Raw genomic sequence first — 19,011 nt, forward strand, 5'->3', positions numbered from 1 at the left:
CATATATGGCTGTTGCATTCACATATGAACAATGGCAAGCAGGTTTCAGTACAGGTCAGGTTCCTGCAGCTGAAACAACCACTGTCAATCTGCCAGGTTTCTCACTTTTAGTTTTTTTTCCCCCCATTATTTTACAAAACTTGACCCATATTCAAGGAAGATATAAACAACCTTAATTGGATTTAATTAGTTTCTCTCCAAGCGGCATTTATACAGGCAGAGAATGTAAACAAACTGGGCTTTCAACAGTGTCTGATTTGCAAAATTACAGCAATAACCAACACTACCATGCTATTTTCCAAGCTGGTTATAGTAGGTAATGATGATCTAAAAGCCCACTTTACCTGGCTATGAAAATAAAAGTCAATTTAAAGTATGTGTACAAGCAAGGGCCTGCAAGACAAAACACTACAGGGACTGCTTAAATGAAAAACTAACATGATACAGCAAATACAAATGCTTCAAACACCAATAAGCCTCTTCTCCGTTTTCATAGTGTATCTTTAAAATGAGTAAGACGATACCACCGTCAAAACATAAGAAATCAGGTTACTTCGTCTTCTTTTAAAACGTAAAATAAGAAAGAAAAAAAAACACCAGATACACAGCAATAGCGAGGGCAGTAAACGTATGCAAATTAGCCGCTCCCGTATGTCAGCGTTGTGGTTCCCGGATGTGCTGTATTATTGCCCTTCCCCCTCCGCTTTCTCTCCCCTCCCTGCGGGTCAGCCTGAGCCACTGCAGTGAAACCGTCATCGGTAGAAATAGAGAGAGAGAGAGAGATAGTGCTTGTGAGTCTTCAAACATAACGCTGCCTGCAAGAGAAAAACAGGGAACGCCACTAGATTTTCTTGTGCTTTTGAGCTCCATTATTACTATTACTGCATTGCCCACCGAGGCGAAGAGACATTTCAACACCCAGCGGTCAAAATGGTAAGGGTGGTGTTATTGTTAAAATTATGTTCGTTTAATGTTACACGCATGTGCACATACACACGACTACGAATCATGCATAAATAAATCATTTACGTTTTTGAAAATGTGTAGAATTTGTAGAACTAAGACCGTCCGGTGTATAACGAAAAAAGAGAGCAAGCAAGTTAAGTCTTTTCTTTTTTTTTTTTTTTTTTATACTCTGGTGGAGTAATACAAACATGTCACCCTGGCCCAGAGTTACTTACTACCTACCCTGCTCCCAATGTAATTTAACGTAACATGCACGTCTATTGTAACACAGTGGGAAGCAGTTTTTACAAGGAAAATCTATATAAAGTGTGCATATTCTATCATTATTATATGATTACATTTTGAATCGCAAATTGATTTTCTGACTTTAACCGCTGTACTGATTACTGCGTCTTTAACACTGATAAAGCTTATTTTGTCACAGCTGTACGACAATATTTAAAAATATATACGGGCAGAAAGTATCCAACATTAAAATAATTGCAAGTTATGTTATTGTTTACGTGGCTTTGTAAATTAGCACAGTGTGTAGGAGCAGTGGCGTGTGCAATACCCTGCTTGATATGTTGCTTCCGTTCAGTGAGTAAGAAAAGGGAGGTGTGATATATATATATATATATTTTTTTTTGGCCATATTTTCTTTGTGTGCCGCAATTTTATTGTACAGACTACACACTAAAATAACGGTAAAATCGGATTGACACGAGACCAGGTACACTGTGTTTAGTTTCCTGTAAGAATAAATGTTTAATCTGTTATTTTTACCATGTACCGTAGTATTTCTGTCGTCAGCACCCGACTGCGTCCATCATTATGTAAAATTTCAGTCTGACATAATTTGCAATATTAACGCCTAACAGTGTGTCTTTGGTTTTAGTCATCCATTTAGAATTGAATGGTTCTTTATGACATTTCTTAGATAATCTGATCTGCCAGTGATTGAACTGTAACCCGTAATGTAACGATGTATTTTTGAAATTCACCCAGGCCTAAATGTGCCATGCAGTATACAGTAGGATGCATAAATTGCATGCTGGTAGTGTCAATACTGCACAGGCGCGCAGCTACATACTTTCACTATACTCTACCATTAGTGAACTCATGTATAGTACCGGTATTGAGTTTGTTCCACCCAATAATCTTTTTTTTAAAATGTATTTATTTGTTTTATTCTGCTTGTCCTAAATTACTAGCAGTATATGTGCCCTTTCGTTTCAACCACATGCATTTCACTTTGCTACCACTTGAGTAATTTCAATTTTGCTACCCTTAATCTTTTATTTGGTTCCACAAATAAAACGTCAGGTACCATTTTCATTCATTCATTCATTTATTTTTTGTCCTTATTGCATCATCATACTCCTTGGCCTTCTCCAAGCTTTAACACGTAAACTCCACTTCAGCATTTGTCTTTCTGTCCTTCCCTGTGACTCTCAGCATAGATATCACCCACTGACAAACCAAGCAGTATGTTCTTTTCCTTGGCAACTGGCAAATTCCAGTTTCATTATTGCTGTTGTGAAGATCATTGTTTCTGTCCAAGTCTTTCAACCCCACATTTAGACACTTCGATCTATAAAGTGGGTCTGTATTCTTTCTCATTTGCTTTAAATGACTTCTTATCGGTTCCAAACATCCCAATTTCAGTTCAAATAATTTTTTTCCTCACAATGTAAACACAGGTTGTATGTGGCTTCTCTTCAGTGCAGGTTTGGCTGATTTTTTAAATCATTTTCTTTTACTACCTATTTTATATAGTTTCTGAAAGACATGAAAAAAATGTTTTAAAAACATTTTATTAAGACACAAACAACATTAAACTCTTACTGGCTATGAACTAAAATGTTTATATTCGGCTTAATTTATCAAGTAATTAATGTGAATACACATTGGCCAATTTTGTATGTTACCCCTATCTGCTAAGGATCTTTCTGGAACCTATTTACTTATAAACAGAAAGTAAACTCTTTGATTAGTTGTTTTTAGAAATTTTGAAAAAAAAAAAAAAAGCCTCAGGCCAATATGAAAAAATATTAGCCATGTAGCTTTGCATACATTAAGAAAATGCTTTCAATTGGTCTTTTATCATTATATTTGTATTATTATTTCTGAAATGTTTGTAAGAAAGGGCTTATAAAAATCTGTAGTAGGCATAGGTTAGCAGAGACTCATTTTCTCTGCAAGTAACAGCCGTTCTCTGATAATGTACTATAGTTATACAGAAGTCCATCGCATATCCGACTGCGCTTGGACCAGAATAAGGGCAGATGTGTAAAAAGGTGGATGAATGAATCCTGTTTTAAATACCATTATACACAGCTGTAACAATTACCATATTCACAAAGTTATTGTTTTGAGATTAAGCTTTTATTAGGGAGCTCCGCTAAATCCCATGTTTAGAAAGATACAGGGTATTAATGCTTGTGACAGGGTAGCCGTTTGCCGTGGATGCGTGCATTCGCTGCTGAGTGACAGGCAGGAGATCGAGACGGAGGGTGAAGTTGATACGCCCCTCAGGCAAGCAGGATTTATTTACATAAACACACTGAACAGCTCACATGATGTTACCAGCAATGGCAGCGCACGGATCACATGCGACGCAGTGTACAAAAACTTTGATAGGACCTACAATGTCTGAACGAATATTCTCTGTTCAATAATAAACTAAGGTTGCTGAAGAGGTTGATCAAGGCAGATAAACGGTTAGGGCAGGGTTGGCTGATTTGCTTTATTTATGTATTCATTTAAGATTGAGTAATTTAGTTTATATAACTATTAATTTAAAAAAAGAAAAAAAAATTGATTTAAATCAAATAAAACCGATTTAAAGAAAAAAAAAAAAAATCGCCAACCCTGGGCTAGGGCGGATACGCGATGGATTACTGTACTTACAATTCTGCACTATCCTCCAACTTATTTTTGTTATAAAATCGATAACTTTATGATCTAATTAAATACTGTATACAACAGTTTATTACTTTATTATGTAATGTTATACGTGAAATATTATAATCACACAGCTTGTTTCATACACGGCTAACAAACTGCAGCCCCGGCCAGCAACTGGCAACCTTAAAGCGCAGGGAGAAGTTAAATATTTCAGATTATTGAAGACACTTTTCCCGTTATCAATGTTTGGTACTGAAAACAACACATAGATTGAAAATGAATATAAAAGCAGGGAATCATCTTGTAATTACACATTTTTAATCAATCAGTACCTCCCTGTTTTAAGTGATACCTGACAGTCTAAAATGTGTTTAAAGGGGAATATTTGAAAATCCTCTTGCACTGCTGTCAACCTCAACCATACCAGCCACCACTGATATATTGCATTGACGAAAGTATAGTTTAGCAAAAAATATTTATTTCACTTAATGAATTAGTGAATAACATGGTTTCTTATACAGGGTGGTGATACTTGTCTGCAACTGTACATACGTGTGTGTGTGTAAATAATCTATATCTATCTAAAATTTTATATATATATATATATATATATATATATATATATATATAGTGTGTCTATGTATCATTGAACATTTGACTCTGAAAGACTGATGAAGGATGTATCATTCTGAGTGTAAAAGAAAAGACTGTGCTGATGCAATATCTAGAAGTGTGAAAGGGGATTTTCACTCTTATGCACATTAAAATGTAGTTAACATGACCATGCATGTTGCAGTAATGATGTGAATGATGTAGTAATACGAGGCAAAATATATTAGTTCACATTTAGAGGATGCCACAATGATGAATTTGCTTTTATGTATTCATTTAAGATTGAGTAATTTGGTTTGGTATGTAACTATTCACAAACCACGATTTGCAACATCCGAAGAATGTTAAATTTACAGTATTTGGCTCCCGAGTGGCGCATCCAGTAAAGGAGCGCCGCGTGGAGTGCAGGATGTGCTCTATGGCCTGGAGATCACAGCTTCAAATCCAGGCTATGTCATTGCTGACTGTGACCGGGAGTTCCCAGGGGGCGGCGCACAATTGGCCGAGCGCCGCCCGGGTGGGGAGGACTTAGGTCTGCAGGGCAATCCATGGTGCACCACGCACCAGCGACTCCTGTGGCTGATGGGGCACCTGCGGGTCTGCAGTAGAGCCATTTGGAACTGTGTTGTCCTCCAGCACTGTAGGTCTGATGGCTTCGTTGTGGGTCCACAGTGCGAAAAAAGACGGCTTGGCAGGGACACGTTTCGGAGGACGCGTGTGTCAGCCGCCGTTTCCTGAGTCGCCGGGGGGTTGCAGCGGTGAACCGGGATTAATAACACAATTGGCAATTCTAAACTGGGGAGAAAAATGGGATAAAAATCATTGGCTATGACTACCTTTTTAGAAAAGGGGGTGGGGGGGACATTTACAGTATTTGGTGGTGGATCTACAACTACGGTACTATTCAAATTTTTCCATAATTTGAAGAAAAAAAATTGATTTAAATTAAACAACAAAAAAAAACAGATTTAAATAAAACTGTTTTTTTTTTTCATTTAATAAATAAACTTGAAAAAATCGCCAAGCCTGCTTGTCACAATACTGCCTTTGTAGGTACTGTTGCGACATATTTCATATTTCCTGATGATTTCAGATATTTCATTAGATCAAAAAACATCAGACATCTGAAGGAATCAAACATGTGTTATCATGAAACATTATAAAATAAGAGGTGAAGTTACATGCAGCAAAATACAACTGAAGATATGCATCTAAACTTAAGATATTCTCAATATTTAATAGAAAATTGTCTAGGGGAGGAAAAAAGTTATTCATGTGAGTTTGTATTCCAGTAACCCTGGAGAGACGAGAGGAGCATATAGGAACAAGACAAATAAAGCAATTTAGATATTGACTCCATTATCCTAGCATATTTCACAAAGTGTCACTGCAACAGTACCAGTTGCAGCATCGGCACTTCTTGTTCCACCCATTGATATCCCATGAAGCACTAGCTTGGATATTGCATTACTTTTATATGCAAATATATATACCATCTTGTTTGGGGCAACACTTTTGCAGTCTCTGTGAGTAAAAGCGATTTTCTCTTTTAACTGTTGCACTTTATATTTAACTTGTCTAATACAATTGTTTTCCCTTGCAAAATCAAATTAAGAATTCTGACATCCAAATTTCAGTATCATTTTTATAATCTGATTTTCTAAATCCCAATTGGTGGCCAACATTTTCAGTAGGTTTGACCTAAAAATGTGATTGATTGCATTTTATGAAACTCAAACTCAAACTAGTAAGATGGCTGACTGAATACCATGTCAGTTAAGTTTATCATCCCCCGTCATTTTAGTTGGTATTTTTTTAAATTATAAATCACACACAGGTATTTGGGTGCTGTAAACTTAGTTAAAGTGGTAAACGTTGTTTTCCAGCACCCAAAAACAGCAGATCAGCAGTCTAACTTTTTGGTGCTTGCACCTGTTCTTCCAATTAAATATTTATTATGAATTTTTGGAAGCACCACCAGCAATATGTTTGAACATGTATGCAACTATACATCTGTTTACACCCTTTATTATAGCAAACCTTCGGCTATAACGAACCTGGCCCTTGGACCCCAAATAAAATTATATAAAAAAGTTAATTTAAACACACACTGTCAACATCCCGGTCTGTACGCACGGGATGCCACTTCCGCAGTGAAGTCAACTGTTTTTTGACTTAATAAATACGCGCTGTGTAACTGCATCCAAAACGCAAATCATTTTATGTTGCAACAAAGCTGGATATTGATCGTTTGACAAAGAGTATTGCAGGCATGTCTCTGTCGTGAAATATAGGTTCTCAAAAAGCACTTTTTTGGCTTGTTCAGCAACCATGCGGCAAATTAAATTTGATTATAGAAAAAACAACAACAAAAACTTGAGGATCTGATTAACTTCATGTCGGGTTGATTTGGAATAAAAGCTCAGTTTGGGATTCTTGCATGTTGGATTAAGATTTGGTGCACTTTGAAATGATTCATGGCAGATTGATTTTGAATAAAAGTTCAGCTTCAATTCAGGATTTTTGCTTTTTGCTTTGCATTTAAATTATTTTACCGAATAGGATAAAGCAAAGGCAGAACACTGCATCATGGATTGAAATTAACCCCCCCACCCCCACCCACCAAACGGGTTTATTTGGTCTGTGGAGGGTAAATTTCACACTCATACGCCACAGTGGCGGGTATGTTTTTGTACACTTAACACTTTGAATGCCAGCGGCTCTGTGTCAGTGGTGAGAATTTGCGACAGACCGCTGTACCTTTAAACAGAAGCTGTTGGCTAAAACAAGAAGAAACTTGAAAAAATCTGTCACAATAAGCACCACAACTTCTGCTTTCGATTGCTCTATTTAATATATGCTGTCGTTCAAGTGTGTTTTTTTTTTTGTTTTTTTTTTAAGCAAATCGCATATGAAAGTGATGTTGCTGACAACCAAACAAAAGAGGAGGAGGCGGTGCTTGCACTGTGAAGTGATAGTTTTCAGTACATACAGTTTTTTCAGTGTCTGTGTGTGAAGGGCATAGCAGGCAGCTTGTCAGATTGAGTGCCGGTGGAAATTTTCACAGGTTCAAAACAAACCAGACGTCTTGGGTTGTACTGGCTTTCTCTCTGTGATTACTTTTTACAAATAAAAATGCTGCCACAGAACAGCAAAAACAGAGAAAAAGTAAATGCTGAAAACTATTTTCGCTGGTAAAAAACCCTGGCAGTGCTGTCTGTTTTATGTCTTGAATTACTCCGCTTGTTTATTTTTTTATATTTAGAATGGCAAAAAAAATACAAAACACACTGCACTGCAGGCTGCTGGTCTTCTATTTGCCGACCAAGATAGTGAGCCCGAAAGCTGTGATCCTCAGGACAGTTTAGCTAGCGAGATAGGAAGAGACGAGGTAGGAGAGAGGGGGAAAAAAAAGCTGCAAAAAAAATTAAAATAACAAAAAACTGTATTGTGTATATACGTGTAGTATACACAATCTACCAAATGAAGACATAAACAAACTAGGGGGTTCTTATATTGTTGCTTTATATTTTTATGGCTTACACACATCTATTTAAATATCTTTTTAGGGTGACTTAGTTGTATACAAAAAATACATATCAAGAATTACAGTACAATTAAGAGCAAGATACAAAATACAATGACTTTAGTTCTAATAAGAGCAAATACAAAACGCAGTACGATTTGATATCGGGGCAGTTCAAGAGCAGTTAACAGTGTTGATAGTTACGTCAGGGTTAGATACGAGTGCAGGGCAAATACAAAATACTACAGATTGGGTTAAGTGCAGGATTAAATACAGTAAAATATGGAGCAGATAGGTGTAAGTTAAAGTGCATTAAAGGCAAGAGTGCTATATTGTCCAGAAGGGAAGAGTTAAGTTTTACAGGTGTTGTCTGGAGAGCTGTGTTTTGTGGAGGCGCCAGAAGGTGGTCAGGGACTGGGCAGTCCTGACGTATGTAGTAAGGTCGTGCTACCACTGCGGGGCAAGGGTGGAGAAGGAGCGGGCTCTGGAGGCAGGGGAGCGAAGTGGAGGTACAGCCAGTCTTCTAGTGCAAGCGGAGCGGAGAGGTCGGGTGGAGGTTTAGGGAGAGATGAGGGTCTGGAGGTAGCTGGGTGCAGTTGAACTGGATGCGAGCGGTGATCGGGAGCCAGTGGAGTAGTGTGGGAGAAGCGAGGCAGAGAGAACACCAGGTGAGCAGCAGAGTTTTGGATGAGCTGGAGTGGACGGGTGGCGGACGCAGGGAGGCAGGCCATGAGGGAGTTGCAGTAGTCTAGGCGGGAGAATACCAGGGCCTGAATAAGGAGTTGCATGGAGTAGTTGGTGAGGAAGGGTCAGATTCTTCATATGTTGCTCAGGAAGAAATGGCAAGAAGTTCATTTTAATACAGCGACTGCTGTTTTGAACACTTTGTTTATTACAAAGTGCCCCAGGTCCAACACGTTGTTGTTGTTGTTGTTATTACTGTGATAAAAGATTTTAAATATAGCATAGCACGTCCAATATTTTCAATAGTAATAATAATGATAATATTTTGTGTGCTACAAATTCTGAAAAAGGGATTCAGATGATTGCTAGTAAACTATATGCAACCATGTTAAATGAAGTTAGCTCTTATTTGGTATTGAAGATTAATTTTGGTGAATTTACTATTTACTGGAATCAATTGTATCTTGAACTGACTTGTTTTAAAGCTTGAAAAAACATAGCAAGTTAATGCTTAGCAGATCCTCAGTCACAAAGTGTGACAATAGAACATTTTTATTTATTTACTTTTTAATAATATAGGGTTGATGAACAGACTGGGCTAAATCTAGAAATGACAAGCAAGAGTATTTATGCACTACATTGCTGAGGTAGAAAGAAGGCAGCTGCACGAGAAAATAAAAGCTGCAAAGTTCCTGTCAGTGATATCAGATGGTTCAACCGATAGCGCTGTCATAGAAGAGGAGCTTGTATAGGTATTAGGGGTGAGACCGAATAGTCGAACATTCGACTATTCGATAACGATGGCACCTATCGACAAGTGAATCCAACATTCGAAAGCTAAAAAAAAAAAAAAATGTATATATTGATTTTATTTTAAAGCCTGTACTGCTGATTGGCTCTCTATGTAGCGGTAATGAAGATTGACTGGAGGGTGGGATTTGTTATTTCTTGTCTGTGATTGGCTAAACTAGAACGTACCTCGGCTAACGATGGCTTACTCACAGAAAAGTTCTGCATAGAAATACTCTGACAAAGTAAATGAAAACACTGTTAAGTGTAAAATATGTGCAGTGCAATTAAACTACCACAAATCTACAACTGGTATGTTAACCCACTTAAAAGCCAAACACCCTTCTGTGACGCTAGCAACGACAGAAAAGAAAAGAGGACCGCAACAAACCGCCATTGCATCCTTTGCGGTGAGGCCTCGTCAGTGTGACAACGTCGTACGTGCTGAAAAACATCAGCCCTTATTGCTAATATGGTGGCAAAGGACATGCTTCCCATAAGTTTTGTTGAAGGTGAGGGATTTCGGGAGTTGATGAAATTTGTGGAACTCGACTCGAAAAAAAATGCATGCCGATTCAGCAGCGTCTGTCCGCAGAAACTTGTCAAAGGCTGAGAAGGTGGTGATTACTACAGATGCGTGGACTGCACCGAATACCGAGTCGTACGTCATAATAACCTGTCATTTCATTGAGGATTGGGAAATGAAAAACGTAGTTCTACAGACTCGCGCCACGCCAGAGAGGCATACAGCAGAGAATCTCGCAAATGTGTTAAACACCGCTGTAGACCATTCGGGTTTAACTAGGGGGGAAATCACTGCCTGTGTTCACGACAATGCCAGCAACATCACCTTCGGAGTTTGTTGAATGGGACTCGAATTTGTGCTTTGCACACACTCTGCAGCTCGCCTTCAACGATGGCTTTAAACTTGGTGCTATACATAATGTAGTCGGTGCGGCCAGCCGTCTTGTGTCGCATTTTCATCACAGTGCAATAGCTACTGAGGCTCTGAAGTTGAAACAAAAACAAACAACTCTGCCTGAGCACCGTCTGCTGCAGTATTGCCGGACCTGATGGACATGCTGATTAAACAAGAATAAGTGAACATGATGATAATAATGGACATTGCTAGCCTAACTATTCCTAAAGTTTTAGTTAGGATTTTTTTGCTTCCATGGAAGGCTAGTGCGTTAATGCCACTCAGGCCTTTTTGTTCATTCATTTATTTATTAATATTATTAAGATAGCTACATACATAGCAAGCTGTTGCCGATACAGGCTATTTATTTTTTATTCACTGGAACTCGAACGCACAGGTATGTTGCCGATTTGATTTAACGTAGACCGGTAGTCTATATTTTGTGTGTGGTTTGAAAACGTAGGAAAAGTAAATCGTTTAGTTAAGTGGATTGTATAAATTAGCTAGCTAGATAGTCTAATGCATTTTGTATTTCGCTGTTATGACCGGAAAACATTATTGCCACAAGGATGCTAATGTTAAGGCATTTGCCTCGCAGCTCACATTGCTAAACTATTATTGAATGAAAATTAAATTAATAATTGAATAAAAATTATACTTTTTTTTTTTTTTTTTTTTTTTTTTTTTTTTAATTGTCACAACCTTTATAGTTCATTTGAAATTGTAATTAACGGAAAAGCTTGTGACAATATCGGTAAAAATAATAACACTTGCTTGCAAAATACGAGAGTCTCACACGAGAGTTGACGGTATGCTTATGTTATTGCTGCTGTTATGGCATTTCTGTATGTTTCCTAATAGGAAGGTATTTTTTACATAGCCTAATGTTTATTTAACAAAGTTGTTAAAGTTGTTGTGTTAGCTAAGTATTTTAAAATAAAGTTCAGAATTTATTGCAATTGCAATAATTGTCACTTTGCATTATTTCGCATTTAATGTACGTCTCATTTTGAATGGGAGGCGGGGGGGGGGGGGGGGCGACTATTCGATTAGTCGACCTCAACAGCTGTGGAATTATCGATAGTCAAAATATTTGTCGTGCACATCCCTAATAGGTATGATTCTGCCAGAAAGCGCTGGTGACTGTGCAGTTTGTGTGCATGCAGTCTGAGTAGAGGACAGATGCCCAACACATCTCAGAAGCTATATCTTCACTCATGAGGCAGATTGTTTCAGACCCTGTTAAGACTGCTCATAAAAGTTGCTTGTTTTTACATTTTCTTTTGTCGTTGTCGCCCCCCCGGAATGATGTTGGCCGGTAAAATATCTGTGGCCGGTGGATTTTTCCATCCGCTAGCCATGATGACTAGTGCAGGGAAAAGTTAATTTCAAGCCCTGCTGCATACATGAGACGAACAGGCACATGTAATTCTACTTTTATTCACAATCCCATCTCATTAACTTACTCAAACAGTGTTAGTGCATTTTGATTGTCCTTTCGCTATAACAAACCCCTCGATATAACAAACAAAAGGCTGTGGCCCCAACATGTTTGTTATAACGAGGGTGTCAACATAAAAAAAATAAAAATAAAACACAAACGAAGAACCAAAAAATATTACTCACAATAAAAGGGGTAATACTGATAATGTATAGAAAACTGATAATTATAATTTACTGATACACCATAATTTACTGGTGACCTCGCCATAGCTACTTGTTTATATTTGATTGAAAATCCTGTTTTACAGGTAATCCATATAAATTGAATAAAACATTCACATGTAGTTTAAATATATAGGACAGTAATCATGTTTTTATAATTTAAATAAGTACACATTGTTTATTTACACAGTTGATGCTGCTTGCGATATATATAGTAAGCTTGCATTGCAGCACCAACTGCAGCGGACTTAGGAAAACAAAGCTTTATTTAACAGTCACCGTTCCAAGCAGGTTATCCGTCAGTCACATTTTACTACTACTAAAAATATTAACGATACTAATAATATGAACTTACACTTGTCAAGTGACCCCAGAGATTGGTTATGCCCCCATGATACGAGTCGCTTGCACAGTTTGCATTCAACTTTTTTCTTGGTTGTCTGGGCATTTAACAAAAAAATCCCAAACAGCAGAGGGGTTTCGAGACATTTCTTTAAATACAGCTTATGCTATACAACGCTTTGCTGTCGATATGGCGAATGAAGAAATGAAAGTTTTGCCTCTGGATAACCCAAGCTGGAGGGGGGAGGGGTGAATTGTGGTCAGTTTTTGAAATTAAAATGATTAGAGATGGCATATGTTTTGTATGTTGCAAACATTCTACCATAGCACTTCTCTTACACTGTCTTGTACACTAAGTACATATTTTACTGAAGCACTACAACCGCTATAGGTACCCCCCATTGCTTTGGATACTATACCCTGCTCCATACATGGCAGCGGCACATTGATAGAGTTGCTACGTATAATGATTTGGTAGCGGATTTTAATACAACTTTTGTTTACATAATATGCATTATACAAATCAAAAGATCGAATTTTGCATGCGAGTGACATTTAATGTGTGCTTCTGTAGCTTTTGCGAGATTTCGTTGTGAGTGAAAGCAGCAGTGAGCAGTCTCTTTCAAACCTGCTTAACAAAAAAGAAAAACACCACGAGTTAAGTATCTAGTTTGGCATTCTTGGAGAAAATGGAGGTACCCCATGTGCCAAATATGCTACACTAAGGTTGTTATACCAACAGAAAACAATTGTGGACTATTTTAGAAAATAGCAGGTAGGCTATGTTGTGTTCTTACAGCCACGCGTACACTAAAGTATTCTATGTACATTTAAAATGTATTTATTTCTTTATTGTGTGCAGTATATGTATGGTGTCATAGCTTGTTAATGCAGCAACATTAACTATTTTGTTTTGTGTACTATTAAATAGTCGGGTAAAAAAGTGTGCTAAATTCCTTTAGTTTCAACTCCAAATCTTTCTGAATTATACTGTAATGTGTACTGTTATTTACAGTAGCCTATAGGCTAAAGTGAAAAAATGCATAAGGTATTGATTTTACTATATGTATACTGTACAGTCATTCTTAATGTAATGTGTTAGAAAAAAACATGTTAGATTGTATTTTAGCGAAAAGGGAAATACATTTAAAATTGAGCAGTATAAACATGCATGTGTTTTATTTTCTTTTTTATATTTAAACTGTATACTTAATTAACCTGTAACCTTAGGTAACCTGTCCTCGGTTTAGTGAGGGATTGTATTTTATATTTGTATAACCAGGGGAATCTAAATGAGCAAACATGTAATTGCAATTATCATTTCAGAGATTTTCAATATCGTCCCAACCCTACTTTGTAGCTTCTTAACATGTCCACACCTGTGGATAAAGGAATCCTGACAATGCTGTTGCTTTACAGAAGTTTTGAATATAAGATATCAGTTATGCCCAGAACATTTTGGCAGTCCTGTACTCTTTTATGGCCTACAAGCAAGGAGCAAAAACAAAGACAAATGGATTTGTGTACATTAAGACAATTGGTGAAAGCACTTGCCATAATCTTTAACATTATTTATGATTCAATGTTTGAAATAATGGATTGATTCTCAAGCTACAATATTCTGCATATTTTTAGGTTTTGTAGTGGGTGTCAAAGTTAAATGTAAAGGGTTTTGTCAGACCCCTCAGATGGGAAGAATTGTTGAATCCTGTTGCATATATATGGATAATTATCGGGTTCACATGTTAATCTTAACTTACAAGAAACTTTTGGTTAGTGCCTGAATCCATTTAACTTTCCCTGTGACACATCCAAAGAATGACCACTACAGAACAGCACACAGATGGCATGTACGCCATGGTGGGGTCTGTACTGTACATGCAACCGCATATCTTACCCCCTTCATGTCCATAAAGTGTGTGTGTTTTATTATAATATCGATCAATTGAAAATCTACAATTGTTAGGATCATAGTTTTGCAGCAATGTGCATTTTTATACCAATATATTTATCTCTGCGACTGCTTACCACTTTCTTCCAACGTTCAGTCTCTTGAATATACTAAAGACTACTTTTCAGTGTAGTTTGTTTGAATTCTACAAAAGCTGTTTCAGCTGCTGGGAGACCAGCCCCCCTCCCCATGAGGTCAGTCGGCAAGACAACTGCTGCTTTCTAGGCAGTAGGAGGTAATGAATGTTGATCTGCAAGCTCCCATATAGCTCAGGGAAATTGTTTGAACTTTGAATTATAAAGGAAGAAAACTCTGTGCATTTCTATGCGGTTCAACATGGTACACATTCCCGAGCTTTGTTTCTTGTTTTAAAGGCTATTTATGTAGGAAAATACGGTGCCTGTTTTACATCCTGTACTTTATCAGAAACCATACCTTGTTGGCTTATCAGTTTGTCATTCTATCTCAAGCAGACCCCCACACAGTGTCACATTGTGATCTAAACCAACTCCTACTTTTGTCAGCAGTGGCATGCGTCTAATATTAGCTGCAGGTTATTATTCTACAAAAAAATGTTTACTGATTGAAACAAAAGTATCTGACTTTTTTCCCACCCAAATATGTTTTACATGAAAAATCAGTAGAGTTTTTTTTTTTAATGTCATGACATTGTTTAAAAAAAAAAATTTGGGCAGGGCACCTTCAGCCCTTAAGCAGCTCATTTTGAAATTCCTTGTGTACAAAAGCACAAACATGCTTTTCAGTAGAAAACGTATATGCTGCTACCACGTTCTCACTTTCTCTAGGTAGCAACTGACAGGTAGTTAAATTCAAAGCTTTACTGAAAGTTACTGGTATTTAAATTGTTACTTGGGAAGATAAATATTCAAGCTATAAATATCCAAAAATGGAATCTTGTTTAATATTCATCCTTTGTTATGCTGATTCTTTTGTTTGTGCCGTTTTATGGTTTACTTAAGTGCATGCTATTATTAATTAGTAATTTAGCAGACACTTTTATCCAAAGCGACTTGGAGACTACGCGGGTGAACTATGCATCACAACTGCTACTGCAGAGTCACTTAAAATATGACCTCGGTTTTACGTCTCATCCGAGTGACTTGCTCAGGGTCACACACAGTGAGTCCGTGGCTGATCTGGGATTTGAACTGGGAACCTCCTGGTATGAAGCCCTTTTATTTAACCACCTGACCACCAAGAGTGTCAGCTGGTGTATGGAATTGAGTGTGTGCATTGGGGAAGCACAGTTGTAATGAGCAGGCACCCCCTTCACCACCACTTTCATTTTAAACAAGTTTAAAATGAAACATTTAAATTCATTTTAAACATTCTAACAGAGAAGTTCAAGATGGCAGTTCAGCCAAGAGATTGGCTTGTTTCTATAGACCTCAAAGATGCCTATTTCCGTCTTCCTATCCATCTAGACTACAGAAAATACCTCTGGGTTGCGATCAAGGAATTTCTATACCAATTCAGGGTGCTTCCCTTTGGGATCTCCACAGCCCCAAGAGTATTCACCAAGGTAACGGCAGAAGTAGCAGCACATCTCCGGAGCATGGGCTTACACGTCTACCCCTACATAGACGATTGGCTGATATGGGCTTCTTCAAGGGAAAGAGCAATAGAACACAGAGACAAGACACTTCAACTTTTTCTACATCTAGGCCTGTTTAGTAAACCGAGAAAAATCATCACTGGTTCCAGCACAGTCCTTAATCTTCCTGGGGGCCCAATTCAACACAATTTCAGGGAGAGTGTATCCCACAGAGGAGAGGGTGACCACTATTCATCAATTGGCAGGTCAGCTCAGCATAGGTGCCAGACCAACAGCACAATCCTTGATGTCACCCTTTCCATGTCTCCTCAAAACACAGCCATATTTTAGTGTATTTTCATTCTAAATGTAGTGCTATAAAGTACTTTTTTTATCCGGAAAAGGGAATTGATGCCTAGGTTTAGACGCGCTGCTGTCTACTGGGCGTAAAAAAAAAAAAAAAAAAGCGACTCGGTGGTGTGTCCAGGCCTTTAGGGTGTTACAAGGCATGGTGCAAAAATAGATACGCAGTATAAAAATGTATAATGAATGGGTTAACTCTGCATTTGCTTTCACTTTGAAACTTTTTACTCCTACGCACTGTATAGTTGGCTCACTGATCTGAGTGCCTCTCGTGGCGACACGTTCTGGCAAAATTGAGCTACAACAGTACATTTAAAGTCTTAAATTGTGTATACAATCTACGCTATTAACTTTGACCCTTTTCCAGGGTCCTACATAAACATTAATGTGGTTTCTACAGTAAGTAGTCCTACTTTTAATTTAATGCAAATTAAAGCTAGTAAGCCATGTGCTGCAGTGTTTTGTCAGACTGCATGCACCAGCCAAAATGGGAAGCTTCTCAAGATTTCCTATAGTAGCTCATGCTAATCTCCTAAGGAAGTGGTATGCCAGTTTGTGCTAATCTGTACTAATAAAATAAGAAATATCCAAAACCATTTGTGTATATAAATGTAATTTTGTAGACCAAAGTGATTTTCTTTTTCAACATTAGTCTTTTCCATTTGAAAAGTCATGTCCATGTTTTTCCATTTCATGTACCTATTACTTGATATTTATGGACTGAACTGTTACTTTCAAACCATGTTGTTTAAGTAAATGCCAATACATTATTTATTGTTAATGGTATTTATTTTAATCAAGCAACAGTTAACAGAATTAAAAAAATATTAAAAACAAAAGAAAAAATACAGCTTTCTGTAGAAATCACATTAATGTTTATAGAAACTAAAATAAACAGTGTTCAAAATCGCAGTTCTCACAATCACATTTTTTAATGTATTTATTTATTGCACTTGCGCACTCTCAGACTCGGTAGTTAATGAGAAACTGCGCTATGGGAAAGTATGTATACTCAGAATCTTAAATGTAAGGACTGGTTGGTTCCATGAATATTTTTACAAACTTAAAATTGGTCTTGTTTTTTGTGTGTCACTTGGTATTATGGTATCACTGTGACATTGTTAGTTTGTTTTTGTGCCTGAAATATAATTTCTTTGTTTTTATTGCTAAAGACTATTAAATTATTAATAAATTAATAAATTATTGCAAAACTGAACGGTTTGCTTAAATATGTGGACTTTTACTTTCTTTTAAATTTACTGTGTGCTAAGACAAGACAAGTTTGTGATTTTAAAATTCTAATATAAATAAATTATTTTGTAATTACTTTTCATAGACACATAAGTAACACTTTTAAATCTCTTTAAATCTGGACGCATAAAATCATAAAAAATGAACAAAGTTATACACTTGTTTTGAATATTGGCTCCCTATTAGGCACATATTTAGGCCCAGGATATTCAGTTTTAGACCCCTGCAAAACCGTGAAATTCGTTTTTGGTGGGGGGGTGTTGCACACTCCACCCGCACTGGGGAAGGACCCCCATACCCCCCTGCCTTCTACTTAGGATTTCTAGCCTCCTACTTTAAATGAAAATGAAAAGACTGTGTCTTGTTCTAGTAGTTCACCTACACTGTCTATTTATTATCGGTATCGGCCGATATGGGTAGATAACCGTCGGCTATCGGTGCACCCCTAATAAAAATACAAATAAATTATCAGATGCTGGTACAGTAGTTAGTATTGTGTAGTCTATCTATCTCCTAGCCCTGCACGAGCACACACAAACACATTTTTTTCTTTTTTTTTTCTTTTTTTTTTTTTTTAGCGGATATAAATTTTAAATAAATAAGACGGCTTAGTCCAAGTACTCCACCCACTCGATATATTGTGGGTGTCGGGGTCCAATATAAATCTGCTATATATTGAGGGCCGCAATATAGCGAGAGACCCATAGAAAAACAAATAGGCTAACAAATACTTGACAACCACTCCCTCGTTTTATCAGGGTCCAGTATAAATCCTTTACGCAACCCAGATTTTCTCATTTTTCGTATTAAAAGCAGCACATAGTTTTAATTCGTAATTAGGGGGTAATTACTTCTCATCAACTTAGTCTCCAATTATTAATTTCATGAGTCTTCCTCTCCTTTCTCAAATGCCCAAACCCACTGCATTGAAAGAATCCCATTCCCAACATGGGACGCTTGTTGCTAGGGAGCTGACGTCACTGCCCTGTGACTTTTTTGCCAGTGTATAGCTGCTGCCACAAGTGAACACCTCGTTGGCTAAAATAAAAACCGCTTCAGCAAGTAGATATTTCATTTTCTTTGTGTTATTGTGCAGTGCATGTGTATATAACGGTATGATATATTAATGCTCTGTTTTTAACTTGGACTTGTAGAACCGGAGACACAGATGTTTTAAATTGACAAGTGTCTAATGAATCTGCAGTGAATTCTGCTGAAATGGTGGCGTTTGTGACGCGTCCTTGTAATTAGAATATTATACGTCTCATCCATCCTAGCCCTAAACCAATTATATGGAGACATGGCCTGTAGTCCATGGCTGTGACCCACACAAAAAAAGAAAAAAACAGCAAGATTGGTGATTGGACGGCCAAGATATGACATGAAGGTCAATGATTGGTGATTGGATGGCCGAGATATGACATGAAGGTCATCGATAGTATACGATTGATATTAAAGCACTTGCTTACAGTATTTCTCTTAATACCGCTACACATAAA

The 19,011-nt window shown here is 37.4% G+C and overlaps 1 protein-coding gene across 1 annotated transcript in view; it reads left to right on the forward strand.

Annotated features, from left to right (window-relative positions):
- Window positions 1-685: 685 nt before the first annotated feature.
- LOC117402840 (calcineurin subunit B type 1) overlaps window positions 686-19,011 on the forward strand; it is a 42,559-nt gene continuing 24,233 nt past the window's right edge. The window contains exon 1 of the mRNA XM_034004393.3: window positions 686-933. Within this exon, the coding sequence (XP_033860284.1) occupies window positions 931-933 (3 nt within the window). The 5' untranslated portion in view covers window positions 686-930. The remainder of the gene's footprint in view (window positions 934-19,011) is intronic.

This window comes from Acipenser ruthenus, chromosome 5 (assembly GCF_902713425.1).
Source record: "Acipenser ruthenus chromosome 5, fAciRut3.2 maternal haplotype, whole genome shotgun sequence".
Taxonomy (NCBI): domain Eukaryota; kingdom Metazoa; phylum Chordata; class Actinopteri; order Acipenseriformes; family Acipenseridae; genus Acipenser; species Acipenser ruthenus.